This window comes from Leptonychotes weddellii, chromosome X (genome assembly GCF_054177405.1).
Source record: "Leptonychotes weddellii isolate Sample4059 chromosome X, ASM5417740v2, whole genome shotgun sequence".
Lineage (NCBI taxonomy): Eukaryota > Metazoa > Chordata > Mammalia > Carnivora > Phocidae > Leptonychotes > Leptonychotes weddellii.
The window spans coordinates 70,699,658-70,722,646 of record NC_138385.1 but is presented as its reverse complement, the minus strand read 5'-3'; the positions used below and the strand labels follow the sequence as shown (position 1 = coordinate 70,722,646).

The 22,989-nt window shown below is 40.6% G+C and overlaps 1 protein-coding gene across 16 annotated transcripts in view; it reads left to right on the top strand.

Annotated features, from left to right (window-relative positions):
* JADE3 (jade family PHD finger 3) overlaps positions 1-22,989 on the top strand; it is a 137,881-nt gene that overhangs the window by 32,900 nt on the left and 81,992 nt on the right. For 8 of the 16 annotated variants that reach the window (XM_081809340.1, XM_081809349.1, XM_031026831.2 and 5 more), the window contains one exon: positions 12,922-12,989. Coding sequence is in view for 3 of the 16 variants with exons in the window: in XM_031026829.2 (XP_030882689.1) it covers positions 21,463-21,481 (19 nt within the window). In the remaining 13 variants the exon portion in view is untranslated. Of the gene's footprint in view, positions 1-3,365; positions 3,555-12,921; positions 12,990-14,287; positions 14,415-18,545; positions 18,995-21,429; positions 21,482-22,682; positions 22,714-22,811; positions 22,948-22,989 lie in introns of those variants that run through there. The other 8 variants (XM_031026829.2, XM_081809337.1, XM_081809338.1 and 5 more) reach the window with 5 other exon arrangements.

Genomic DNA, 22,989 nt, shown 5'->3' with positions numbered 1-22,989 from the left:
GTAGCTGGAGCTCCTGGGGCTGTAGGAGCTGCATGTCAGCTTATTTAGGTTTCTGTGGAAAGCCCCTCTCTGACTGGAATTCTGAATCAAGTCCTTGAAAGCTGAGCTTTTAGATAAACCTGAGTAACATGCTTCACACCCATTTTCTGAATCATTATTCCCTCAGACCTTGGGGGACCACTGGGTCATGTTGGTGAGCTATTGTCTTCTCTTAGGACCACCTTCTTTACTAGGAGATGCCATGTTCCCTCAAGAACCTAGATTCCTGGTAAGATAGGCTGCTCCTAGGCATGCCCTGACAGGTGAGAATCCCACTGGTGTGTTAATCACCTGCTCAAGTGGGGCCCTCTGTGGGATTATGTGTATGTGTTGATAATATGTGCCCTATGGTGCTTGCATTCCTATTCCTCTGTCTTGTTGAGATTTTTTAAGCAGGTCAGCTGCTGTAGAAAGCCCAGAGCTTAATTTCTACCTTTACCTAAACTAGTCCATTAGTTTGGTTGTCTTCCTGCCCAGATACTCTGCCCACTTCAGGCCTAAGTGGTTGACCCACCTATCCAGTGTTACTATTTCATAGAAGTTGACCTTCATTCTTCCCAAACCTTTATCTACTTTTGTATCCTATACCAAGGATTGTTATCCTCCTTTTTCTAGTTTCTTGAGGTGGTAGGAGCTTAGATTATTGATTTGAGACTCTTCTTTTCTAACATAAGCATTTAGTGCTATAAATTTCCCTCTCAGTACTGCTTTAGCTCTGCCTCACAAATTTGGGTATGCTGTGGTATCTTCATTTTTATTCAGTTCCGTGTGTGTTAAAAATTTTCCTTGAGACCTCCTCTTTGGCCCATGGCTTATTTAGAAGTACATGAAAATGTGTATGCACCAAATGTGTGGAGATTTTCCTATTATCTTCTATTGATTTCTGCTTTGATTCCACTGTGGTCAGAGGATGCACTCCATATGATATCAATCCTATTAAATTTAAGTTTGTTTCATGGCCCAAGCTATAGTCTGTTTTTGTATATTTTTTGCAGGTGCTTAAAAAGAATGTAGTCTGCTGTTGTTGGATGCACTGTTCTACAAGTGTCAATTAAATCCTGTTGGTTGATTGTGTTTGTTGAGTTTCTTATCCTTGCTGATTTTGTCTATTGGTTCTATCAATTGTTGAGAAAAGAACATTGAAGTCTCCAATTATAACTGTGGATTTGTCTGTTTTTCCTTTCAGTTCAATCAGTTTTTGCTTCACATATTTTGCAGCTGTTTGGTTTTGCTTTTTTGTTTTTTGGTGCATACACATTTCAGATTGCTGTTTCTTGGTAGATTGGCCTTTCTATCATTATTTAATGTTCTCCATCTGTGGAAATTTCCTTTTTGTTGTTACTAATATAGCTAGTCCTGCTTTCTTTTGAGTACTGTTTGCACCTTATTTTTTTCTCCATTTTTTTACTTCCAACCTACTTAATTCCTTATATTTGAAGTGACTTGTGGTAGATAGCACATAAATGGATCATTTTCTTTAACCCACTCTGCCAGTCTCTGCCTTTTGATTGGTTTATTTAAACCATTTACATTTGCTGGTCCTTCAGAGATCAATAAAACGTCTGTCCATAGAATATATTTTCTGGAATTTTGTCTGATTTATTCATGAGTGACTCTTCGAGTACATTATATAACAGAAAGCTTACTAGATGAGGAGTAAGATGACCTGGGGCCTAACCTTCCTTTGCTGTATAGCAGTTCTGTGACTTTGGGCAAATGATACTACCCAGTTCCGTTAACAAATGCTCACTGAGCTGTTGGGCATCAAATACTGGGCTAGGTACTGGACATACAAAGAGAAGACCTGACACACTCCTTGCCTTCCATGGGAGATGTGTACAAATAATCAGGTAATTACAGGGGGTAAATATTATGGTAGAGGTTAGTAGGGGCATTTTATACAGCTTGGGAGTAGGAGAGAAGGTTAAGTAAGGCTTCTGATAAGAGGTGATGGCTGTGCTGAATTTTAAGTGACCAACAGAGATCAACCAGGTAAAAGGGAGCAGAGGAAGAAAATTTTGAACATTTCTGCATTTTTGTTTCCCTGTGTTTAGGGAGAGATTGGCAGTCCAATCAAGACAAAAATCCAGCCCCCACTCCAGACACACTTATTTAATATTGTGTAATCTAGATGTCCTCAGGCCTTGGTATTCTGTGGGCTTATTGATATCCAAAGTGCATGGTTCTTGGTTTCACTGGCTCCTGCTTGACTTTTCAGCCTCTAGCAAAGTGTTCATGGTTAGGTCCATAAGTCATCATGGGGTATCTCACGTGTCTTCATAAGTCAGTATCAATTATAATCCCCCTTCTCCTGTGCAAATCATTTATACAGCAGGTGCTTAGGGTAGGCAGTAGTGAAGGGGGCAGAATCAATCATAGGCTTCAAAAGACTATTGTGGGACGCCTGGGTGGCTCAGTCGGTTAAGCATCTGCCTTCAGCTCAGGTCATGGTCCCAGGGTCCTGGGATCCAGTCCTGCATCGGGCTCCCCGCTCAGCGGGGAGCCTGCTTCTCCCTCTACCTGTTGCTTCCCCTGCTTGTGCATGCGTGCGCTCTCTCTGACAAATAAATAAATAAATAAAATCTTTTTAAAAAAACTATTAAATTTACACTTGATTTTTGTTACATTTCTAATTCCTGTATTCACCTTAATGGTGTCTTTTGCATGTCAATAAGCTTTATATTTGCTTCTTTCTTCCTCAAACCATGTTTGTATATATTAATAAGGATTAAATAAATTTTTATTTTTTATTTTTTTTAAGATTTTATTTATTTATTTGGGGCACCTGGGTGGCTCAGTTGGTTGAGCGACTGCCTTCGGCTCAAGTCATGATCCCAGAGTCCTGGGATCAAGGCCCACGTCGGACTCCCTGCTCAGCGGGGAGCCTGCTTCTCCCTCTCCCACTCCCCCTGCTTGTGTCCTCACTGTGTCTCTGTCAAATAAATAAATAAAAAGCCTGCTTAGCGGGAAGCCTGCTTCTCCCTCGCCCACTCCCCCTGCTTGTGTTCCCTCTCTCTCCCTGTCAAATAAATAAATAAAATCTTTTTATTATTTATTTTATATTATTATATTATTAAAAAGATTTTATTTATTTGACAGAGACACAGTGAGAGAGGGAACACAAGCAGGGGGAGTGGGAGAGGGAGAAGCAGGCCTCCCGCCGAGCAGGGAGCCCGATGCGGAGCTTGATCCCAGGATGCGCGGCTCGATCCCAGGACCCTGAGATCATGACCTGAGCCGAAGGCAGACGCTTAATGACTAGGCCACCCAGGCGCCCCTAAATAAATTTTTAAAAAAGTCTTTTAACCGTCTTAATCATTCATACTCCTTTTTTGAGAACTCCTTTTCCATTGTCTATAGTTTTTCTAATAATTGGATAGATATGTGGATGTATGGAATACAAGAGCTACTGGGTAACCTCATGGTATTCACCAGTGGCCATGCCTTTTAGAAGAGTGTCTGGCTTGGGAAAACATGAAGAATGATAAACAGTTGGAAAGCAAGACTTCAGAATGGTGAGTAAAAGATTATGATCACTAACTCTGCAAAAGAAAAGATTAAGAGGGTGCCCTTTCAGTACTTAGGACATTTTTTTTTTTTTTTAAGATTTTATTTATTTATTTGACAGAGAGAGACACAGTGAGAGAGGGAACACAAGGAGGAGAGTGGGAGAGGGAAAAGCAGGCTTCCTGCGGAGCACGGAGCCCGATGCGGGGCTCGATCCCAGGACCCTGGGATCATGACCTGAGCCGAAGGCAGATGCTTAACGACTGAGCCACCCAGGCACCCCAGTACTTAGGACATTTTAAACAAAATTTGGTAGTGGCTATAATCATAATTTATAATTATAAGTAGTAAAATAAAATAAGGACTATATTTGTGTGATGGGTTTAGGAAAAGATGGAAGTGTTTCTAGCAATTGTTGAAATGAATCCCAAAGGGATATAATAGAATTTTCTAGCCAGGCCTGAGAGAAAAAACTCCATAGTCTCCCTTTTGAGGGTTCAGGTAAATGTAGAGGACTGAAGGGGCAGTAGGCAGGATTGGGGAGGGAGTGTTCTTACATCATTACCCAGCTCTCCCATGGAAGTAGCATGATGTAGTAGGGCGATATGCTGTGGGAATCAGTCCATGGGTTCAAATACCAGCTCCCTGATCTCTCACTGAGGCTTTTTTGTATAAATGGATAATATGTGAATAGGTATGACTAAATGAATTAAAGTATGTGAAGCATCTACCACAACAAAGGGTGCCCCCATGAGTATAGTTCCCCATGCCTCTCTTTTTAGTCTTTTCCTAGCTTGGCTCCCCAAACTCACTGTTCACCAGTCTTTCATACCACTCTGTAGTCTAATATACAGAATTAAACTTGCAGGAATTTCTGTCTGTTGGTTCGTTCTGTTTTGTTAGGTATGTTGTGCCTTTCCATGCCATCATGTGTGTTATGCCTTTCACCTTGGAGGATTTACCTTAGTCCAGGGTTGACCTTCCCCTTGGGGTACTCCAAAACCCAATCTTGTTCATACTGAGGATGGACCTCTACTTAAGGAGGGACTTGAGGTCACCTGGCTCTTGAGATCTGATCTGTATAGGCCAAGATAGCAATTTATTGATATATAGTGAAAATTCAACTGATTGCCTTTTCGGGTGATGTAACCACCTCACACCAGATTGCAAGAGCTGGTTGTATATATCACTCTCAAATTCCATGGCTAGTGACATCCCCTTAAAAGCTTGAAACTGCTATGGTGGGAATATCTACATCACCGAAATCAGTAAACTACAAATCACAACACCCGCCCCCCAGCCTGATGTTAAGCATTTATCACTATACCACTGATAACTATCTCTGTCTCTTTGGGTGAGTTGTGTGGGAGGCCAAGTCATCTTCTCAAGTGTGGACTTGGATCAGGGACTTCAGTGATGTGATTCTCATGTTTGATGTCATTAGCATGAGAGCACCTTTTGGTCCTTTTCTGAAAACTGTGGTATTCCTGCCCCTCAGCTAAGAGGGGTGGGTACTTGGACATGAGCTCCATCTCCTTCTGGGCCATGCTTGGATAGGACCTTCTGATTGTGGGACTCTCCTTTTTTCGATCCTCCAGGCTAATCCACCTTTTATTCTCACAGTCCATCCTAAGTAGAATATCAAATAAAATTGTTGGTTTACTAAATTGTAATCATATTCCAACCCTGCTTCCCCGAAATAAAGTCAAAGTCACTTCCTTTTTGCATCCATGCACCTCTCAGATTAGTTTGTTTGGAGTTTTGGGTGTTGATGAGCTTTTTTGTTCTCCTGTACAGGCAGTATCAGGGTTTGTGCCTGTGGGTGTCCACTTCCAAATGTGGGTTTCAGCTAGTTTTTTTTCTCAGAGCAAACATGCATTTTGCTCAGCTCTAAGATCTCAGGAAGTGCCATGCTGTTTGATTGGTACACATCCTGATAATGTATCACTTCCGACATGAAACCTCCATGACCTCTCTGGACAGATTTAGTCACTGTGCTTCCATGCCCCTAGGAAATTTGGAGCCTTCCCTTCTTCTTCTCTTATAAAACTTGTCACCCTGGGTTGTGGTGATTTGTTTTCCTCTCCTCCTTCTCCATCCACCAGGGCCCTCAGTTACCTCAAAATTACAGACCTTGAAGTTATCTGTCCCTGTATCTGCAGTACCAAGTGTGGTATCAGCCTATAGTATCCTGTATATAAATTTGGAGTGTGTATAAATGAACAAGTAACATTCTGTGAAATTAAAGGTAATGTAAAAGTTCAGTTAGCCTGTGGGAGTTTTTAAGATTAACATCCCGAAATCCACATTTTATACTGTGGTTAAGAATCAATTCCTTGGCAGCCTTTTTGCTCCCTTTATAATATTTTGCAGCTCTGATAATTGCTAAAGGATCTCAAAATGCCTTTGGAAAGATTTCCTATACAGGAAGGAGCACATAAAGGAATGTCACTCTGGGTCTGTAGCTTTGTCCTGGAATTATGTGGGCAAATGAACTAATCCTGCTATTTAAAAGATGGTTTCCCCTCTGTGGATAGACAAGGTCCAGCTTCTTTGATGCTGACTCATAAAGTCCTGCCTGTGTAAAGAAAGGATGCCTGTGTTCTCCCTGTAGTTGTTTTGTGGGCTCTCTTTTTTCAGTGCAGTTTTGACTTTACGTGATCCCATCACTGGCAGTGAAGATTCAGGTTAAGTACCAAGTATTATTGATAGTTCAGCAGACAATGCAGAGAGTAAGGGAAGTGTACATGCTAAAGAAGGATAAAGGGGGTAGTGGTGGTGGTAGTGAACAAAGAGAGGAAAACTTAAGTATGCATGGCATAAGGGACAGAATCTAAAAGAAAAAGTGAACAAGTCATAAGTGTACAACTCTATTGATAATTTCAAAGGGAACATACCCATTTAACCAGTGCCCAGGCCAAAAGAACATTACCAGCACCGCGGAGGTCCATTTCCTGCTTCCTGGCAATGACTACCCCTTCCTTATACCCTAGAGGTTACCAGTTTACCATTATCCTTAATTCTATCTCTGCAGGTTAATCCTATTTTGACACTTTGCACAGGTGAAGACTATATATATACATGTATATATATACATATGCATACATACATACACATATATATCTCACAGTTTAAAAAATTCTATTATACTGTGATGAACATATCAGGGTTGTTTCCAATTTGGGGCTACTACATATAGTACTCATCTGAACGTTCTTGCACATCTTTTGAGGAACAAATGTGTACATTTCTGTTAGATATATAACTAAGAGCGGAGTCATAAGGTACGCATATGTTGAGCCCCAGTGGATGTTGTCAAACAGCTTTCCAAAGCATTTAAACTAATATACAGTCTCACTAGCAGTATACAGGAGGTGCCACTTGGCCACATCTTTGTCAACACTTGCATTGTTGAGGTTTTGAATTTTAGCCATACTAATGGATACTAGTGATATTTTATTGCGATGTTTTATTGTGACTCACTTCTTTTTTATTGAAGTATAATTTACATACAGTAAAATGAAAAGATTTTAAGAGTAGAGTTTGAGTTTTGACAAGTGTATATACCTATGTAACCCACACCCCAGTGAAGATCTAGATGATTTCTGTCACCCCAGAAAATACCATCATGTTTCTTTTCAGACAGTATTCTCCAACCAGAAGCAACCACTATTCAGATTTTTATCACCATAGATTAGTTTTACCTGTTACTGAACTTCAACAGTATGTATTCTTGTGTCTGGATTGTTTTTGGCTTTCTTTTGTTCAACATAATGTTTTTGAGATTCAACCATGATGTCTTATGTATCAGTAGTCCCTCCTGTCTTATTGCTGAGTATTTCATTATATGAATGTACCAGAATTTGTTTATCTGTTCTGTTGATGAACATTTTGGGGGTTTTTGCAAGTCTTATTTTGGTTTTAATTTGTATTTCCCCTGATAACTAATACTGATGAACATCTTTTCGTGTTTATTTCTGTTTGAATATCCTCTTGTAAAGAGCCTGTTCAAGATTTTTGCCATTTTTCTGTTGAGTTGTCTGTCTTCTGATTAATTTATTGGAGTTCTTTCTACAGGGTATGAATCCATTCTAGTCTGAGAGAGTTTTTTCACTCTCTTCAGAGTATCCTTTCGACACAAAAACCTGTACAGGAATACTCACAGCAGCTTTATTTGTAATAACCCCAAACTGGAAATAACGCAAATGTCTTTCAGTGGGTGAATGGTTAACACACTGTGGTATATGCATGTAATGGAATAAAAAGAATGAACTACTGATACATGGAACAACTTGGATGGATCTCAGGAGCATTATGCTGAATTAAAAAAAGCCAGTCTCAGAAGTTTTTATACTGTATGATTTCATTTATATAACATTCTTAGAATGACAACTTTATTAATGTATAATTTACATACCACAAAATTTGCATGTTTAAATATACAATTCAATGCTTTTTAGTAAATTTACCAAGTTCTCTAACCATCTCCATAATCCAGTTTTAGAGTGTTTCCTTCACTCCAGTAAAATTCTTTGTGCCCATTTGCCATTACTCCTCCCCCTCCCCCCAGCCCTAGGCAACCAGTAATCCACTTTTTGTCTCTATAGATTTGCCTTTTGTGCATACTTCGTATAAATAAAATCATATGCTATATGGTCTTTTGTGTCTGGCTTTCAGTTAGCATAATGTTTCTGAGGTTCATCCATGGTTGTGCCATGTATTGATAATCCATTCCTTCTTATTGTTGCATATTACATTATATGTATACACAACATTATGATTATCTGTTCGCTGTGGACGGACATTTGGGGTGTTTCTAGTTTTGGGTTCTCACGAATAATGCTGCTGTGAACATTCGTGTACATGTCCTTACGTTAGACATATTTTCATTTATCTTGGGTAGATTCCTAGGAGTAGAATTGCTGGATTATATGGTAAATTTCTGCTTAACTTTATAAAGAAACTGCCTAACTATTTTCTAAGGTAGCTGAATCATTTTATAGTCCCACCAGCAAGTCCTGGAGAATATTCCATATACACCTGAAAAGGCATATATATGTTGCTCATCTTGGTAGGAGTGTTTTGTAAATGCTAGCTTAGCTCAATTTTTGGATAGTATTTTGTAAGTTTTCTATATTCTTGCTGATTTTCTTTCTAGTTGTTCTGTTATCAAGAGTGCGTGTTGAACTCTCTGTTAGTGTTGAATTATCCATTTCCTCAGTTCTTTGTCTTTAGTTTTCAGCAGTTTGATTATGATGTGTCTGCTTGTGGATTTCTTTGTATTTGTTATGTTTAGTGCTCTCAGTTTCTTGGCAATTCTCAGCTATTTTTTCTTCAAATATTTTTTAGCATTACACTCTTTTTCTCCTCTATATTGGATTCCAATTACACAAATGTTAGATCCTTTATTGTTATCCTACAGGTCCCTGAGGCCTTGTTCCCGCCACCACCATCTTTTTTTCTTTCTATTATTTAGATTGGCTAGTTTGTTTACCTATTTCAAGTTCACTGCCTCCTCCATTCTGCTATTGTGTTCTCCTAGTGAATTTTTTATTTTGGTTATTTTATGTTTCAATTCTAAAGTTTCTATTTGATTATCCTTTATATCTTCTCTTTACTTTGCCAGTATTTTGTATTTTAACTTTCTTTCAAGAGTGTTCAAGTTTGGCAGTTTCTTACTTAAGGATTTTTTATAATAGCTGCTTTAACATACTTGTTAGATAATTTCAACATTTGTGTCCTCTCATTGTTGGCATCTGTTGATTGTCTTTTCCCGTGTGAATTGGCATTTTTGTGGTTCTTTGTATAGCAAGTAATTTGGGGTTTTATCCTGGACATTTTGAATATTATGTTTTTAGACTATGGATATTATTTCAGTCCAATGGAGAATGTTGATATATTTGTTTTAGCAGTCAGTTTACCTGGTTAGGTTCAGAGTGCAAGTTCCAACTCACTTTCTGTGGACTGTAGCTCCAATGTTAGTATTCAGGTCCTTTGCAGTGCTATTCAGATCTGTCCCATGTGTGACACCCATTGGTCAATCTGGGACCTGAGTGTTCCTCTGTTAGCTCAGTTCTCAAAGCCTTTGACATGATAATTAGGGATCAAGCCCACATATGTGTGGGTGGGGGGTGATCCGAGTTGCTCATAAGCAGCTTTATGGGTTTGCTTTCCTGAGCTCTTCTCTCTTTGTTATTTTCATGGTACTTTCTGGTTTCCTAGAGCTTTCCTTTTCGGTCCTCCGGTCAGAAACCACCTGCCTTCATGATGCACTGCCTCTGGAGCACAAGGGGCAGGGAGACAGAGGAAGAGAGAAAGTAAGATAAAACAATGGGATTTGGTTTTGCCCTTTTGGAGCTATAACTCCACGGAATGGAATGTAAGTTTCCTTTCCCTTGAGAGTTTTAAATCCTACAGTCTTCTTTTGCCAGTTAATTTCATTGCTGCAGCTTCCACCATGGGATTTTCTGGGCATGGAGAAGGGAGGGAAAGGAGAGAAAAACCCAGGGGATTTCCCTCTAGTTTCTCTGAGTTATAGTAGTTCCTGTTTCCATAAAAAGCACCTGAGCCAGAACATGTGCTCTAACCACAGTGTTCACTAACTTTCAGGTTTTGTTGTGTTGGGTTCAGGCCAGAGAATACTGGAGGTAAAAAGGTGGTAAAGTCATCACCAGTTCAGTTGTACTTGACATTCTGATATTCTTCCCTGGTCTACCTGCTGATAGGTACTTTAAAGAGTTCTCTAATAGCTGCCACATTCTGTACAAATTTTATAGTTGCATTCAGTAGAAGTTTGGGTAGGTTTATTCCGTCTTACCTGGAACCAGAAGTCTTAACTGATATTTTAAGTGATGTTTGGGATTAGTTCCCTTCTTCTTCCCCGAAGTATTTATATATCTCTGAAATAACAGTTTTAGAGATGCAGCTTTTGGTGTAGTTAAGTGGGCAAGTTTCTAAGGGTAAGCAGAGGAGCTGCATCAATGGGCAGAATACATAAGGACCTTCTGAAAAACAAAGCCACTTTTCTGAAGGCATATGTGGTAATCTGACCCGGAAGCACAGTCCTTTGTCCTCATGCAGCATATCATTGACCTCGTTGTTTTCCTTGGCCCTGCCTCTCTGTCACATTCTCTTACTTCTGTCCTGCTGTTTTCCAGTCACCTTTGCCCCCAGGACTTCATTCATCAAGCCCTTTCTCCTCCTTACTCCCCTCTTTGTCTCTGGTTTCCCCCACACTCCTTCCTAACAGTGCAGTCTTGCATTTTATCACCAGACACTGTCTTCCAAGGATAAATACACTTCCCTCTGATATCTTAGGATGTAAGTGCTTGCACTTGACGGATGGAGAAGCTGGGCTGGGGAGGTGGGGGGTGATAATCAGCTTTTGCTCATAGATTAGGGCCAGACCTGAGTCTCTGCAAGGCATTGAGGTGGTCTAGCCAGCTGCTTCTCCAGCATATTAGGGATTTTTCTTTATACAGTATTTCTGGGGGTGGTGGGGCCAGGCCACATGAAGCTCCAGCGCAGCCAGGAATATGGCTCTAGAAAGAAGGTAGTATTCAAATCACACTAACCTCATTAACTTGGGAATATATCAGAGCCTTTTGAGCTGTGTTTTGGTTTTGTTTTGTTTTGTTTTGATTTGTTGTTAATCTTGAAATTTAATAGGAAGAAACTACTAAATAACAGTTACTTTTATGCAAGTATTTCCCCTTGTTAGTTATGTGGTACAAAATCACTGCAGGTAGGAAATCCTAAATAGGCAAAAATACGTGGACAAAAAGCACATGTTTTTAAGTTGCAGCATACTTTTAATATTTTTATGGTGGAAATACATTCCTTAAAAACCATGGTGGGCTTCTCAGGTGTCTATTCAGATCCATCAGGTTCCAGGCATGTAAAGGCTGCTTAACTCATAACCTTCTGGGCATGTATTTCCTATGTACAGATAAAAACTTGTTGGTACAAAAGATACAGTACCTTTTGGAAAGAAAATCCTCAGGTACAGCATGTCTCATTTACTACCACTGAAATTTCTTATCTTCTTGGCCTTGGAGCAGGGCAGCCACAGGGAGCTGCCTGAGTTCTGACCCCACCATTTTTATGCCAGACTGACCCAACTCACACAAGGACAGGTCAAGGATACTCGTTTTCTACTGCTAAGACTTTTATTTTTTTTTCCTTTTGGCAGTAGCCAAAGCAACTAGTTAGAAAGAAAACACACTCATTATTCTTACACTTTGATTTTACCAAGTAATACTCATTTCAGTGGGATGTTTCTGTGGAGATCTCCTTAGCTGTGGGAGCAATTTGACTTTGATACTGGGAGAACAACTGATAAGCCACAGAAGCAGTGATTAAATAGGCTACAGTTCTACAAATAGTACTGATTTAATTATGTGCATAAGGTTGACCAGGCATGAGATTTAAAGCTAGCTTTATTCAAGGCCGGAATAATTTTTGTAACCCCCTGCCTATATTAATTTTCAGGCCCAATTAAATGAATTATTCCGTACTGATTGTGAAATATTCCCGGGTAGCACCATTAAAAGCTTTACTGAATTCAGATTGTTGCATTATTTTTTAAAGCTTGTCTTGGGATAATTGTGCTACACTTCCCAGAGCCTCTGAGCTCTTAATTGAGAGGTTCTGGTCCAAGGTTGATGGAATCTGAGAATTGGAAGAACCTTGGAGATCACAGATCCAGATACCTTCCCAGTGTAGCAATCCTCTTCACAATATTCTATCAAACAGGCAGTTGTCTGACTCTTGATCACTTTTTCCCCCCAAATAATACATAGTTTTCCTCCACACATTCTTGAAGCTTACTCACTCATCTTTCCATGATAGGTCATTCTTTATTCCCAAGCCAAGATCTGCCTTCTGGGAACTCTCACCATTGTGCCCAGCTCTCCCCTTCATTACCACACAGAGCAGATCTCCTTTGTCCAAAACAGTTAAAGTCATCTATTTTCCTACTTGCCATTCCCCTATCTCCCACCTCTGGTCTTCTCAGGCTAAAAAATTCCTGGTTCTTTCAACAGCTTTTTTTTTTTTAAAAAAGATTTTATTTATTTATTTGACAAAGAGAGACACAGCGAGAGCAGGAACACAAGCAGGGGGAGTGGGAGAGGGAGAAGCAGGCTTCCCACTAAGCAGGGAGCCCGATGCGGGGCTCGATCCCAGGACCCTGGGATCATGACCTGAGCCAAAGGCAGACACTTAACGACCGAGCCACCCAGGTGCCCCTCAACAGCTTCTTATTTCAAGGATTTTAACACAGTGGAAAAATTCATACATTAATATAATGAACACTAAACTCTCCACCAGCCAGAATTTCAGCAATTAAGATTTTGTCATATTTTTTCTTTACAGAAATGATTATTTCCCTTTGATCACCTCTTCCAGTGTCATCCTCCTCCCTCCGTTTCATGCATCTATAGGTATGTATAGACAACATATAGATTTGTTTTGGATCTCTGTTTTAACTTACATAAATGGTGGTATTATGAATGTGTCTATGTGTTTTGTCCACACAGTAAAATGTCATAGACCTTTTCATATATTTTGTATTAATCTTTCCATACTGTATATTGTATTAGTCATTATATATAACATAATATTTTTGGCTGTCTGCCTTCTGGGCATATGGTAGGATTGTAGTTCCTGCCCCTTTGGAAGTTAGGTGTGGCCATGTGACTTGCTTAGGTCAATGAAATGTCAACAGTATAATGGGTACACTTCCAGATGGAGATTTTAAGAGCCAATATGAAATTTACTGCCTTTCATGTCCCTGGCAAATAGAGATGGGTCCTCTGTCAGCCTGGGTCTGAGAATAACTACATTTAGCTTTTTTGCCAACTCACTTGAAACATGTAGCATAAGGAATAAATCGACTTTGATTGTGTTAAGCTCAGATTTTAGGTTCCTTTTGTTACTTTGGCAAACTTAGCCCATCCTGTTTGGTAAGTAGACCTACATCATTGTTTTCAGTGGCTGTAAAGTATCCCAGGTGTGAATTGACCTTATTCTGTCTAGCCACTCTCCTATTGACAAAAGCCTAAGTACTTCCTGAATTTTGCTTTTATAAAAAATTCTGTATTGGTAATTATGTAAGTTTGTGAGAGTTTCTCCAAGATATGTATCTAGAAATGAGATTGCTGGGTCACAAGGTATAGATGTTTTCAGTTTTATATCATTTTGCTACCCAAAATGACCGTACCAATTTACATTCTCACCCTTCTAGCTGTCATTTGTGTGACATGATTCCCAAACCTTTTTGTAATCTTGGTTCCCGTCTCTGGATTCACTTTTGTTAGTCATTGTTTCTCTGTAATACCCAGACTGGAACTTCATTGTTCCAACTGAGGTAGATGGTATGTTCTGAATTCAGCCCAAATTGAGTAGCTGCATCACCCCGTGTGGTATTTGCTGGCATCAAAAACTGAACTGCTGTCACCCTGCATTCAGGAAATAAGAGTTTTTAAAATTGCAGGGGCTCTACATACATTCTAGTGAAATTTCATCCTGGTTTTTTTCTTATCATAATAGCTTTTGAATTCTCCCCTTTCTTCTGATAACTGACCTAGGAGGGGTAACATTCATCAGAGGTCAGACCCCTCCTAGGTCAGTAACCTAGTAGGTTCATCTACGTTACTGATCAGAGTTTTGATCAGAACAGGGCCAAGGACGTAGCTGTGTGTCCCCCCACAAGACACCTTTCAGGTTTACCTGTCTGCAGCTGCAGGTCTTCATCCTACCAACTGGACAATCCTGATGGCCTTTGTCAGCTACCTGCACATATACTGTACTTACAAAGATTTATCTCAATGAATGCATCAAGCGACTGGAACAGAAAGGCATCTAGGGTAAGTTGAGTGTGTCCTGATTTTGAAGAACCCATGCTAGCTGGTAGTGACTATTTCTTATCCAGCCAGTGCTTCATTAATTTGGTCTACAATGGAGTTTGGAGTGCAATTCACACTTTTTATTTGTAATGATGATATTCCACGCCTTTGAAAATAAGGGAGATTTTTGTCTCTCTCCAGTCTGTTGAGAGGTCTGGGTTCTGTGAGTTTTCATAGATGAGAGGAAGTGATTCTGCTGTCACAGGTGCAAATAGTTTTTTAGCCCTGTGGTGAGGAACAGGGTGGTCTTTAGGATTATGACTAGCCAGGATGCCTGTGCTCCACTCCCCAGCCAGAGTGTCTTCTCCCTGCACCACCAGAACCAAGCCTGTGCATAGTTTAAGGAACGATGAGGATTCCTCAGGCCAGTTAGCTCAGGTCATTACAAGTTAGGCTTGCTGATGGTCTTTCTGTTGTTCTTTGGGACCACCTACATGTCTAATCCCAGTTATTATTTTTGTATTGGGATTCTTAGTTACATGTGTCAGAATCCCAGCTCAACAAGAAACAAAAAGAAAGTTTATTGGTAAATGAATAGCGCATGGATTGCTGCTTGTAGGTATGGCTATATCCTCATCGCAGCCCTGAATCTCCTTCTCTCAGCTTTGCTTTCCTCTGAGTTAGTTTCACTCCCAGACAGGCTGTCTGCAGCAGGTGCAGTGCCTCTTTCCCAATACTGTCAAAACCCTTGGATGACCTGTTGGTATAGCCTGGGTCCTTGTGCCTCAGACCCAGAAGGTGTGTATTTGCTAGGGAGGGAGGGACAGAGTTGCCCTCCCACAGACCACATGGACTGAGCATGAACCCTCGTTCATACTTTCATACATTTACTGAATGCCCACTATGTGATAAGTACCCTGTTAGGCTCAGAGGTTATCACTGTGAATAACACAGGCATAGTCTCTGCCTTCTTGAAGTGGGTAAGTGTAAAAAAAAATGGACTTTAATGTGCTCACAGTGATAGAGGAGAAGTTCCTGGTGCTGGAAAGCAAATGACAGGGGTCCTGATATACTCTGGGCAGGTGAGGAAAGGCTGTCCTGAGGAGTGTCGTTTGGACTGAAATCTGACATGAATAGGAATTAGATGTTGAAGTAGGTAGGGTGATGATGAACAATGGGTGGGTAAGGGGGTGAACAGTATGTGCAGAGCCTTGGAAATAGAAGGAGGAAGCATATTCCAGGCACTGAAATGAGGCCAGAATGGCTGGATCACAGAGAGTGAAGGGGCAGAGAGGCATAGGAAATAGGTTGGCACCACCTCTAGCAAGGCCATATGCCTTGCAAGAGGTTTGGAAGCCATGCAAAGTTTAAGCAGGGAATCAAAGTGATCAATAGCCCTGGTCCATGCGGGTCACTCATTTCCTGAGATATAGCTTAGTCTAGTGAATCACCCAGCTGGTTGGGATTTAAATCTAGATATACCACAACATCTGTCATGTGTCCAGACCTGGCTCAGGCATTGCCTCTCCCAAGAAGCAGTCCTCATTGCCCCTTCCTTTTTGCCACTGGGAGAAGGTAGGTGTTTCTCCATTCCTGTTCCACTTAGTATCTTGCTCAGAGAACTCTCATGATTTTGTTTCCCCCATCCACGTCTGGACAGGATTTGTTGGTGCCTGCCCAGGCTAATGATTGGCATCTGTGCAAAAAAGTCTCATAGCAGACCTGACTTTGAAAGGCCTGCTTACAGGGTTGTCCCTTGGTGGGCATCTGGGAACTTGATTTTCAGGAGGGTTCCCACCATTCCCAGAACTGATTGATAAAGGTGGCTCATTGTGCCTGAACTGTTTATACAAACAATGTAGTTTCTGCAGAACACCTGCTTTCCTTCTTGGGAGTCTGGAATTTGGGTATTTGCCAGTCAGAGGGTGCCTATGTAACCAGCCTCCAATCAAAACCTGGGTCCTGAGTCCCTAATGAGCTTCCCTAGTAGACAGCGTTTCACATGTGTTGTCACAACTCGTTGCTAGGGAGATTAAGTGCATCCTTGTGTAACTCCACTGGGAGAGGACTCTGGGAAGCTCGTGCCTGATCTCCCCTGTATTTCATCTAGTGTGCATTTTCCCTTTGCTGATTTTGCTTTGTATCCTTTCACTGTGATAAATTATAGCCAAGAGTATGATTATATGCTGAGTTCTGTGGGTCCTCCTAGTGAATCATTGAAGTTGGAGGTGGTCTTAGGGACCCTGACATAGCACCCGTGCAAACCATTGTTAAATATTTGTTCAATACTTATTAAAAGGAGAGAGTGAGCCTAGTGAAGAACCAGGGCAAAGAAAGGAGCTCTCTGGTGGTATCAGTGACTCACCTCTCCTTTTGAGCAGTCAGCTTTGGCCCTAAACTTGTACTCTCCACTTACTAAATCACAGCCCTACAGGGGCCTACAAAGAAATCTGTGAGCACTGGGGAGCAATGGAAGGGTTTTACACTAAGGGCTGTCACAGTCAGATTTGCATTTTGGAAAGAATAAATGCCCAAGAATCATCAGGAAATTTTGTGAGGAGAGTTTGTTCTACCAGCTTAAAATTTACTACAAAGCGACTATAATAAAAATAGTGTGGTAATGAACTAGAAATTTGAGCTAACACCCAGGTTTCCCACATTCCAGCCCAAGGTCTTTCATCAAATCCTTATGGAATTATTTGATGAGTCCTATAAGAGTGAACATCTGAGACTCAGTTCCCTCTCAGCTTTACTTCTGAGAAAGGTCCATGCAAAAATGGGCATCATTTACATTGTCTGCAACAGAACCTTCTGAACCTGGTTGTAATGCTGTCAACTGTCAAAGTAGAAATATGGGGTTCTGAATTCAGAACCTGGGAAAAACAGTAAATAAACTAAGAACCTTTTACCAGTCTCCTGTGCATTACTGATATTTTAAACACTGCATATAAATAGCTTAGGAGCAGTTTTGGCACTTTTGATTTTTATAGTTTTTCAGTTGGTGGAAATGAAATATTCCTGTTTCCACAGTCTGCCACCATTGTTTTGTCTCTCTTTGCATGTCAGGGATGATGTTTCCTGAGGGACAGCTTAATTAGACCACGCAATAATCTGCTTGGGGAAATAGAGAAAATCAGTTATTTAAAACACACTGGATGAAAGATCTTATAAAAAAAAAAAAGACCTTTGAAAGAGGAAAACATCCTGTACTGAGGGAACAGAGGTGGGATGATGGAGTTTTGCTGTCCCTGTTTTGCATTTCTAACAGTAAACTTGAAAGCACAGGATCTTCTGACCATTGGAGCTGAAATTATGTATTCAGTGTTTCTCATGAAATAACATTTACCATTAAAAGAAGATTGCATTTATACTTGTCTTGGGTAATTCTAAAAATTTCTATGCAGAAAATTCTAAAAATTTTAACGTGGAAAATTCACCAGCTCAAGACCCACACAAGCACACAAAAGCATTACATTGATTACATGTCTGTGTATTGGCTGATTCCTGAAATGGTGTCTCAGAAGGATTAAAATTGAACCTCTGTTCTGAGCACGTGGTGTTGACTGTAGCCTGGGAGTGTGCCAGTTAGTCGCAGCACCTGCGCCTCCTCGCAGGGTCCTGTTGCGGCTGCCCAGGAAGATGGAGGGTAATTGCCTCACCACTCCAGCCACACATGCAGGGTTAGGAATCCTGCTTATGAGGCTTCTCCTGCTCTGACCAGAAAGAGACCCAGGGTGTCTAGCCAGCTGGCTGCAACTCTGGGGCAGGAAAAGCAGAAGAAACGAGGATAAAATCAAGCCCCCTCCCCCAACCCACGTGTGATAATAATGATTAGACGCCTTTTCATCAACAGCCTTCCCTTGCATTAAATGACATTCAGGAATCCTGGGTGTGATGGCCTATTTGCAGTGTGCAAATGGAACATGGGAAGAGGGTGCTCAGATCTGACCTAGAAATTTGAGATGTAGCTGGAGAGACCTAATACCCCCCTGGGGACTCACAGGCTAATTACCTTGAGTCTGGTAAGTGGAATACAACTCCTAAAGGAAACTAGGTGTTTTGAACTAAGAAATTATGTATATGTTTAAGCAAGGCTTTGTGTATTTCTTTTCTTTGTTTATTATAAGTCCTCAAAAGTTTGTAAGAATTGAGATTCTCCAGAGTGTGTGAGGGCTTTGAAGCCAAAGGAAGGTGTCTTTTCTTTTTTTACTTATTTTTGTTCATGAGCAAAATTCTGGAGTATTAGGTTGAATGATATGAAATTGCTAATACTCAAAACATTTTGGCCTACAACAATGGCAATTTCATGCGGATCAACCAAATATAAACTAATTTCACCACACAGATGCTTTGAAAATATTCCCAGTTTATTATTGTGTCAATCTTAACTTCATCAGAGGGGCAAGGATCTCATAAATTCTTAGAGTCTTTATTGTTTATAATAACTTGTGACATATCCATCACCTATCAGACTAGTGGGCTTTTTTTTTTTTAGCAATTCTAAGGTATAATTGATACACAAAAACTGCATATATTCAGTGTATACAACTTGATGAGTTTGGATATATACATATACCTGTGAAACCATCACCACAATCAAGGTAATAGACATATCCATTACCTCCAAAAGTTTCCTTGTTCTCTTCTTTTGTGTTATAACACTTAACATGAGATCTACCCTCTTAACTCCTTAAGTGTACAATATAGTATTTTTAATAGGCACTATGTTGTACAGCAGATCTCTAGAATTTATTCATCTTATATAACAAACTTTATACTCATTGAACAGTAATTCCCCATTTCCCCTTCCTCTCAGCCCCTGGCAACCACCATTCTGCTCTCTGTTTCTATGAGTTTGACTACTGTAGATAGCCCCATATAAGTGGAATCATGCAGTATTTCCTTCTGTGACTGGCTTATTTCACTTAGCATAATGTCCTCCAGGGTCATCCTTGTTGTTGCAAATGGTAGGATTCCCTTCTTTTTAAAGGTTGAATAATATTCCATTGTATGTATATGCCACATTTTCTGTACCCACTCATCTGTCAGTGGACATTTGGGTTGTTTCCGTATCTTGACTCTTACACATAATGCTGCATGGGTGTGCAGATATCTCTTCAAGATCCTGACTTCTGTTCTTTTGGATATTTATGGCCAGCAGGTATATGAAAAGGTGCTCAACATCACTAATCAACAGGGAAATGAAAATCAGGACCATAATGGGCTATCACCTCACACCTGTTAGGATGGCTATTATATATATTTTTAAAAGATAAGTGTTGGTGAGGATGTGGAGAAATAGAACCCTTGTACATTGTTGGTAGGAATGTAAAATGTTGCAGCCACTATGGAAAGCAGTATGGAAATCATAAAAAAATTAAAAATAGAACTACTAAATGATCCAGCAATGTCACTTCTAGGTATATATCTAGAAGTAGTGTTTGTTTTTAACTTGTATATTTTGAGAGAGAAACCCAGAGAAGTCCAGAACTCCCAAGGCCTGCTGTCTTAAATACAATGACACAGTGATACATGGTCTAGGTAGACTAGAATAGCCTGGAATTTTTAGTTCGTTTCTGGCTCAGTACCTGATTGACTAGGCCTTCTTAGGCAGTCAGTAAGCATGACTACAAATCAATTGCTATTCCAGTGTTTCCTGACTTTATCCTCAAAATGCATGTTGAAGGCTAGCTACTTATTCCCTTGCTTAAAATGTTTTTGGAGCTCTCCTTTTTGGAATTACCTTCAGAGCCATTTCATAAGCCACCCAAGGAATTGATTCATTCAATAAATATTTATTTGAGTCACATACAGTGGTGGGCCGTGTATTGGGTATAGAGACAGATGACATGGACATAGAGGGCAGTCCAGGGGAGGAGTATGAACAGATGCATGGATGCAAGAAAGCACCAGGACATGTGAGTGGGGAGCAGTGAGGGACTTAGCTTCCCTAGAGAAGAGACTGTGCAAGGAAAATAAGACTGGAAAGGTGAGCTGTGGCTACACTGTGGAGTGCCTTGAATACTAGGCCTAGGAGTTTGAAATCAGTGCTGTGAGCAGTAGGGAGCCATTGAAGGTTTTGTGCTTTTCGAGTTTTAACCTGCCAGCTAATAACTGTAGAATTGGAATTATAAATCAGCCTTGCAATTTCTTTTCCCAGCTTGTGACTGACTAAAACTGGTTTTACACACCTCAATTGCATATTCACTTGAATGGACTTTGAATGATATTTGATTGTTTCCAAAAATTAAATTCGTTCTCAAAGGAAAAATTTTGCTTCCATTGACCTTATTCAAAGGAATATAATGCCAAAGGAACAGAAAGCAAATCCAAGCAAAAAATGTCCTAAGTATTTTGAGAAATTGCACTGTTGGAACAAACATTTGCTGTCTCAGAGGGTCTCTTGGAAGTCAGCCTGGAAGTCAGCCTATAATTGGATGTGTGAATTCTGGGGTGTGTGTGTGTGTGTGTATGTGTGTAATTAATATTATTTATTTGACAGAGAGAGAGACAGCGAGAGGGGGAACACAAGCAGGGGCAGTGGGAGAGGGAGAAGCAGGCTCCCCGCTGAGCAGGGAGCCCGATGTGGGGCTCGATCCCAGGACCCTGGGATCGTGACCTGAGCCGAAGGCAGACGCATAACGACTGAGCCACCCAGGTGCCCCTGTAATTAATTTTTTGAATTGGTATCTGCCCTTCCTTTACTGAAGTGCACCAAAGGGTAACACTGGGGCAAATAAGGGGGCACCTGAGTGGCTCAGTCGGTTAAGTGTCCAGCTCTTGATTTTGGCCCAGGTCATGATCTCAGGGTCCTGGTCAGCAGGGAGTATGCTTGTCTCCCTCTCCCTCTGCCCCTCCCTGTGCTTGTGCTTTCTCTGTCTCTCAAATAAATAAATAAATAAATATTTTTTTAAAAAGAGGATGGGGATTATAGCTAAAAAGAACAGGCATTCTAATAGCAATAATTTCTCTCATTAGTGATGCGTGAGATGTTTTACTCTGACATTCTAGTTAACTGATTCACTGCTGATTGCAGGTGCCACTTACCTCTAGCCTGAGGAGGTACTTTATGGCTGTCTTGGCATCAGGTAAGATGAGAGTCTTACAGGTGGAGTGATGTTTGTTATTTGTATGGCTGCTATTACAGATTTCTTCTTTTGGGTCAGCTCTTTGACCCCTCTGTGATTGTGGCATTAGCTTGAGTGCCCTTCTCAGTAGAGGCCAGCAGTAGTTCCTGCTCTGGAGAATCATTCAGCGTCTGAAGTGATTCAGTATAGTAGGTCTGAAGTGTGTGATGAAATTTCCATGGTACAGTTTATCATTAAAAACTGCCTTCTAAATTCTGTCAGTTAACTATTGCTGTATATCTAATCACTTCAAAAGTTAGTGGCTCAAAATAGTAATATTTAGTTCATTTTTCCAAGAGTTGGCTATTTGGGCTGGGTTCAGCTGAGTGGTTTTGCTGTTCTTAGCTGGTCTCCCTTATGCCTTTGTCAACTACAGGTCAGCAGGGAGCTTCTGCTTTTGAGGTTGGCTGGTCAGCTGGGGCAATGGTAGTGGGTAGGAGCCCTGGGCTTTACATCTCTTCTCCTGAAGCAAGCTAGCCCGGCTTGTCTTCATGGTAGCTGGGCAGATTTCTAAAAGTGAGTAGAAGCAGCAAGGCCTCTTGAGGCCAAGGCTCAGAATCGGCACACCTTCGCCTCTGCTGTATTCTGTTGCCCTAAGCAAGTTACAAAGCCTAGTCTAGATTCAAGGAGTGAGAAGAAGCTTCAAAGTCACATTGAAAGGGCATAAATAAAGAAAAGGGTAGAGAATTGGGGCCATTTTTGCTATTTATTACACAAATACAAATTACTCTTCTTAAAGACTTCAGTTATTTCTGTAACATTTAAAAACTCATGTGTTCTGTATGTTCAGACTTAAAGGCTGCTCAGAAACAAATAGGAAAGTATTAAAATTGCTCACAAGTCAGGGCCTTGATGACAGTCCTTTTGTGAAGCTGATTTTTTTTTTTTTTTTTTGAAACTTGGATGCTCTGATACCTGAATGTGCCTCACATTTTAGAGTCATTAATTCTGGATCCTTTGTACTAAATGATGTGAAGACCATAAATGCAGGTTTAAAACATAGCTGCAGATTTTTTGACACTACTCTCATCAGGAGACAGGGCCTGTGTGTTCTTCCAGTTAGATCTGGGTTGACTTGTGACTGCTTCAACCAATACAGTAGAGTATACGACTTCTGAGGCTAAGTCATAAAAGGCAATGCAACTTCTGCCTTGTTCACTAGAATATTCATGCTGGGACCCCTGAGCTGCCATGTAAGTAGTCTGACTACCCTGAAGCCACGTCTGCTGGAGAGGTCTTATATGGGCATGCTGGAGATGGTATCTGCTAAGCCAAATCATTCCTATTAAAGGTGCCAGATAAGTGAAGAAGCCTCCAGATGATTCCAGCTGTTTGTCTTCCCAGCTGAGATTCCAGACAACTTAAGAGTAGAAAAAAGCCATTCCTGCCATGCCTTATCTGAACTCCTGACCCACAGAATTCATGAGGTGATAAAATGGTGGTTGCTTTATGCCACTCTGTTTTTTTTG